Source organism: Camellia sinensis, chromosome 2 (assembly GCF_055761805.1).
Source record: "Camellia sinensis isolate YWXY chromosome 2, ASM5576180v1, whole genome shotgun sequence".
Lineage (NCBI taxonomy): Eukaryota > Viridiplantae > Streptophyta > Magnoliopsida > Ericales > Theaceae > Camellia > Camellia sinensis.
Genome location: NC_138962.1, coordinates 173,482,211 through 173,488,955, shown reverse-complemented (window position 1 = coordinate 173,488,955; position 6,745 = coordinate 173,482,211). Strand labels below are relative to the sequence as shown.

Sequence of the window (6,745 nt, the reverse complement as noted above, 5' to 3'; positions counted from 1 at the left end):
GCTACTAAATTCTTAGTCACCAAAACATTTGATTATATATTTAGCTACCAAAATATTTGGTGGCCAAATACGTTAACATTTTTTTTTAATTAAAATATTTGGTGCACCTGTATCCATTATTAATCAACATTCCTATATCCATCAACAGTAAATATGTTATGAAGCATTCAATAACAATTACACACATTTCAGTTCCAACCATCCAAAAAATTAATATTGAACATCCACTTATATATATATATTACAAATTTCATAAGAACCAAGTCTAAGCCCACGTCAATAATTTAATTCAATACATAATACTGGAATAACCAAATTCTTTGTGCACCTACAACTTTTGTACCACAACAAAAATTATATTATGTACCACGTGCTATGTTAATTGCTACCACCAAAAAATTTTTTACAAACCACTATATATACGGATAGAGATATGAAAAAAATGCCCTCCCGTACTTGTCAACAAAAACATATCCACATTTGTATGTCCAAAAACATCTGCAAAAAAGGGGGAAAAAATCATTAGTTCGGTGCATGTAATGGCACTTCTGGACGACATATATATATCGTAATAATTTGAAACATTAAAAGACAAGGACAGTGATATCTATTAACTAATGCAAGACATCCAAACATGAACCCATCATGAGTTCTTGTTTTAGCTTTTTTATCTCTAAATCTATCGAAGTAAATTTTAGTACTTAAATGTGAAAGTAAATTGTGTAGGTATTATGAAATTACCAAAATTTTGGGTGTACTTACCATTTCATCCAAAAATTATTTGTTATAAAAATGTAAGAAAACCCATCATTACAGTTTGTCTGGTATCCATAAAACTCATTATGCTTATGCTTTTGTGACCTCCACGAAGCTTCCAGTTACGTTAGTTCAGTGTTTTTCTGACCTCCACGGATGGAAATTAATATGGTCTTTTTCTTCATAAAAGATTCTAATTTTCTCGATATAATCATTGAAATTTTGGAAACACTTTCCTTAAAGAATAAACTAATTAGTGGGTTTATAGATGTAGATATGCTTCTGTTTGTGAATGAGTAATGCCTTGGGTTCTTTATAGGCTTATGGGGACGAGCTGTTTTGCATTTTCGCCCCCCCAACCCCTTTTTTCGACAAAGTTTATGACATTTTCAACTCTAATTCCCAAAGTAGGTGTCCTATTTATGTACCGTCTGTCCATAGATGTCACATTTATCACCAGGAAGCTTCCCGTTACCAGAAAATAAAATTTTGGGGGCTGCTTTGCATTTTCGCCCCTCGAACCCCTATTTTCGACTAAGTTTATGACATTTTCAACTCTAATTCCCAACGTAGGCGTGCTATTTACGTACCGTCTGTCCCTACATGTCACATTTATCACCGGGAAGCTTCCCGTTATCAGAAAACAGTGTTCTGGGGGATGCTTTGCATTTTCGCCCCCCGAACCCCTTTTTTCGACTAAGTTTATGACATTTTCAACTCTAATTCCCAACGTAGGCGTGCTATTTACGTACCGTCTGTCCCTACATGTCACATTTATCACCGGGAAGCTTCCCGTTATGAGAAAACAGTGTTTTGGGGGATGCTTTGCATTTTCGCCCCCCGAACCCCTTTTTTCGACTAAGTTTATAACATTTTCAACTCTAATTCCCAACGTAGGCGTGCTATTTACATACCGTCTGTCCCTACATGTCACATTTATCACCGGGAAGCTTCCCGTTATGAGAAAATAGTGTTTCGGGGGCTATTTCGCATTTTCGCCCCCCGAACCCTTTTTTCGTCTAAGTTTATGACTTTTTCAACTCTAACTCCCAACGTATGTGTCCTATTTACGTACCGTCTGTCCCAACGTGTCACTTTTGTCACCGGGAAGGTTACTATTACTTTTAAACACATATTCGAGTTACTATTCAAAATACCACTGTTGAAGTTTACATGTTACTGTAAACGAAGATTGAAATTCGCTATGTTTTTTTAACATGTTTCTACTATAGTTAATCTTAATCAAGTACATATTTTAAATACAAGTTCATTGTTAAGAAAACTCAATACCAAACTCTAGTAACTACACAAGAAATCATTAACTCCAAATAACTCACAAATTGATGACATTTTCAACTCTTCAAGTGAACATATTTAAACAAAGTAAGTGTGACATTAATGAAATTGTTCTTACCAAAAAACAAACGTCGGATGCCCAACTTAGATTCCCAAGAGTTGTGACAGTTTGGCGACTACGTTATTGAGATGCTCGACCTTTGTATTTGTCTCGTCCCTTGCCTTTTGTCCCTCCTCCCGCTCTTTCAACATCTCATTGGATAATTGAATGCGCTCCTCTCGTTCTTTCAACAACTCATTGTAACATCTCTCGCGCTCCTCTCGCTCTTTCATTAACTCGTCATGATCCTTTTGCCGCTCCTCACGAAGTGCCTCCACCTCAGCTCGCATTGCCTCCATGTCCTTATCGTGTGCTCGTGTTGCAAATATGGTAGACGGTTGTGGGCCACTCCCAAATCCAAGCAAGTACCTTTTCTTCTGTCCAAGCACTTGCCTTGAAATCTCCTCTTGTGTCAATGGCGTCCCCGACTCGATGGCAGCCGCTTGTACATTGACCATCTCTTGCTGTCATTTCAAATAAATAAGGGTTAAAAAACTTTGGCAACATATATGTATTATTGGGTACTAAGTACAAGAAAATATTGAATACATATATTTCCTTGTCACATACTTACATGCAGCTCACGGCATTTCGGATGGATCCAGTCATTCGTTTTCTTTGAAGTGTGGCTGTCCTCATAGAACTTTGGGAAATCCAACTCTCCATCTTTTGCTACCTGTTAACACATCAATGTATAAATCAATGACACTTTATGCACCAAACAGACAAATTTCCATGAACAGATTTTTAAACAAATTGCTGGACAGATTTGGAGACAGATTTTTAGACAGATTTTCTGCCAGATTTGCAGCCAGATTCGTATTCAATTTTAAAAATAAATTAAAATTGCTCTAAACACCAAACATGTAGGTTATTACCTAAATGGGATTGAATATGTGTACTTGTTGCAGTCCATCATTGATTTTTAAATATGCGATATTGATATTTTAAGGATGAGCCCCAACCTAGCCTTAATGGGGAGTACGGTGCTAGGACTTTCATGGTGAATCATTTTGATCGGCACTATTGTGGCAAGTGTGGCTTCACCTATGTTTATCAGAAGTCTGGTGGTGATTAATCCTTTGATTTCAACTTTGAATTACTGTTTGTGTTTTTGTTTTAGTGCAGAAGGTTATGGATTTGTGTTAAAGTTTGAATTTTGATGGCTTATTTCTATTCTACTGCTTTAGTTGTTAAACATGAGATGGATTCTTCTTAAATTAAACGAATCTTTGACATATGGTGTGGTATTATTTCTACTGGCCTTTTTTTGGTTTGTTGATGATTTATGCCAAAACTTTGTTTTCATCTATTTGATGCATATGTGTGAGTTGTCCTGAAACTTATGAAAAAAACTAATGAGAATGAAGTGGGTGTTTCTAAACTTTTTATGACAAATCAATTGATTAGATACTGATATCAAATGAATATTATTGTGGTTTTAGATTATACAACACACAATTCTTTAATAGATGTATCAAAAAAATGAATCCTTTACGCTGACACACTTTTCCTTTTCCAAATCCTTCAACCAACATAGTGGCAGTGAATTATAGGTGGAAATTGGTAGTATGACAACAGTTGGAAGTCCTATTTTGTATTTAAATAAATAAAAAAAAAAACCTAGAGAAAATATTTAGATGATCTTTTCCTTACTAGACTAATGATTGGGTGTTATTCTTAAGTATGAGATGATCTTTTCCTTATGGGCCAATTAAGTATAAGATATTTAGACAGTAGTACTTAGCACCAAAGTTTGTCTTTCTCACTAAGAATTTTCCATCCCAGTTTAATGAGAAGGGATGCATTGTGATCTTTAGCTTTTCTAATACCTAGTCCCCCTTCAACTTTTGTTTTACACACATTATCCCAACACACCAAATGAACTTTCTTCCTGCTATTAGTGTCCATCTAGAGAAAATTTATGTTCAATCTGTCAATATCATTACAAAGGCTCCTAGGAAGTTCCATAGTTTGCATGTTGTAACTGGGAATAATTAAGGTCACAGATTGAATGAGAGTGGTTCTGCCAGCAAGAGATAGATTTCTAGCTTTCCACCCTAAGAGTCTACTCTTCATCTTTTCTATGATCTCATTGAACATGGTCTTGTTAACTCTTTTATGGAGAAGTAGGGATCCCCGGTATTTACCAAGATCTTACGTCAGGGGGATCCTACTTTGAAAGCTTAGGTCATAGCTTTATGTCTAGGAAGGTTAGAAGAGGCAAGGTAAGGTAAGATAAGGTAAGATTGGGTCACCTTCCCTTACGCCCCTTTCATTATGGATACCATTAATCACTTCTCCATTCCAAAGTATGGAGGAGTGGCTATTAGTAACATAGCTCATAATCAAATTAACCCAATCCTCATTGATTTTAAATTCAAACAGATTATGTCCACCAGATTTATATGAGCTATGTTACTAGAGATTATCAAACAGAATTTCTCAAACAGATTATGTCCAACAGATTTTCGCACATAGCCACTTATAATCACTTCAGATTATGTGTATTATAACATGTGTATGTACAGGAATATCTGTTTTTTGTGAATGTATTAACTTAAATCTAAAACACATAGCTACAAGACTAATGATCTTATGTGAAAAACAGAGTATAGTTTAGATCTTGGGCAGTATATATAGTTCAGATTGTGTATGAATTAGTGTAAACAGATTATAGTGTAGTATAGTGTACACAGATTTATAAATCTAAACTATACACAATATGTATTATAGTTTAGACAGATTTTTAGAGTATAGTTTACATTTTGTAGTATAGTGCAGTATATATAGTTCAGATTGTGTATTATAGTGTAGACAGATTTATATATACTGTATTATAGTGTAGACAGATTGTGTATTATAGTGTATTATAGTGTAAACATAGTATAGTTTAGATTTTGCGAGACAGATTTCGAAAGAAAGACAGAGTATAGTGTAGGCAGATTTAGAATGCAAACATGTGCCAAGGGTAGATTTAACAGATTTTTTCCAGACAGATTTTTTGCAGACAGTACATGTTTACTAACAGAGTTTAAAATATATATATATATATATATGTGTGTGTGTGTGTAGGAGAACATAACATTTTTCATATCCAAACAACATATAATGGATTCAAGTTTAAAAAAAATCGAACTCACCATAGCAGCCATTGCGATAGGAAATGAGCGAGACCCATTGGTATGATTGTACGGCAATTGACTCCTATTACTCTTGCCAGCTTTTGACCGTTTCTAAAAATAAGTCAAGCAGATAAACAATTTTTTTGTCAATATTAAGGCATATCACATTTTCACATAGATGTATGTACTCTATCTAGTCTATTATTTTACCTGGTGAGATGCATCTTGCCATGCCACATCGATCAAATGCTTCCAATTATCTAAACTCACCCCTACGGGCGGATGACCATAGATCTCATCACGTGGAAGTCCTTCTAACAATTCGAACTCTTGCTTCAAGGTGTACCTCCAATCTTTGTACAACCCATAGGCCTTCTTATTCACAATCTCCTGTGCTTGTAAGTCATTGTGGAAATCGTCTCCAATTTGAAACTTGTCCTACATGCAAAACAAATTGAAATAGTAATCATTACATATTAGTCTTTCTTATTACTCACATAATACAATTACATATTGTGGACAAGTAATATTAGTTACAAGAACTCCTTGGATGACGGCAGCTTTAGTAGTGTCATCAAGATCCAGCCATGACTTCACATCTTTCAAAGGACACAAGGTTCTAATTTGAATTCCTAACTCGTTAGTTGCTGGAGTGGCATACTTGCCAGTCATTGCATTCAACCCACGATCGATGTGAACATAACATTTTTCCCCTTTGTTGGCTCTAATTATTTTTTGTATGCCCTTGCCAAGTGTCGGTCCACGTACACGTAGGGGCTTCGAAGTCCCTGTTAACAACATAACATCATGAAAATTGCCTAAAATTTGGCTACAAAAAAACAATGGCAATGGCATGTGGTAATTGACAAATTTTATACACTTTATTCTTACCTACGCCACTCGGCTGCGTTTCGGATGGGGCTTGTGTCTCATCAGAATCATCCATTGGTTGGCTAGTGACATGATGAGATGGTCCCACATTTGATCGGACGGGTACAACAGGAGATGGAGCAACGGGTGATCCTAAAGGAATAGCAGCTGGCGAGTCTGTTTCTGGCTGCGTGAGTGTCTTCTTCCGAAGCCGACCAGTCTTTAAGCCAGGAACCATTTTTCCAATCTGCAATAACATAAGTAACACTATATACATGAACTAGACAAAAATAAGTCCGCTTTATTATTGCAGACAAAAAAAATACATGAACTATACAATAACATAAGTAACACCATTTTCCATTTTCCAATATGCCATGATATGCCTGATTTAGTTAGTTTGGACAAAAAATAATTTTGAAGGCATGAACTAACTCAACTAATTTACAAACTGAAAAGTTCATTAAAAGCACCCCCAAATTCATACAGATACAACGATGAGCTACAGCTCAGGCAAAGTTCTAAAAAAACCTGCACTTCTCAACATATCTAAAGCATATGATTCATGAAAATCTAGTATTCACAACTGCAGAGGAAA

At 35.5% G+C, this 6,745-nt stretch overlaps 1 protein-coding gene across 1 annotated transcript; it reads right to left on the bottom strand.

Moving 5' to 3' along the window:
• Positions 1-363: 363 nt before the first annotated feature.
• On the bottom strand, positions 364-5,728 carry LOC114298826 (uncharacterized). The gene is made up of 5 exons (XM_082913621.1): positions 5,488-5,728; positions 5,296-5,388; positions 2,727-2,828; positions 2,171-2,616; positions 364-498 (listed from the first exon to the last, which is right to left on the bottom strand). Exons 2-4 carry the CDS (start codon positions 5,305-5,307, stop codon positions 2,197-2,199), a joined length of 534 nt encoding a protein of 177 aa, XP_082769747.1. The 5' UTR covers positions 5,308-5,388; positions 5,488-5,728; the 3' UTR covers positions 364-498; positions 2,171-2,196.
• Positions 5,729-6,745: the final 1,017 nt, after the last annotated feature.

Excerpts from the sequence above, each read along its gene's own strand:
- LOC114298826 (XM_082913621.1), bottom strand. Across the intron at positions 2,617-2,726 it reads CGAAATGCCGTGAGCTGCAT|CAAGAGATGGTCAATGTACA; the intron begins GTAAGTATGTGA and ends TTGAAATGACAG.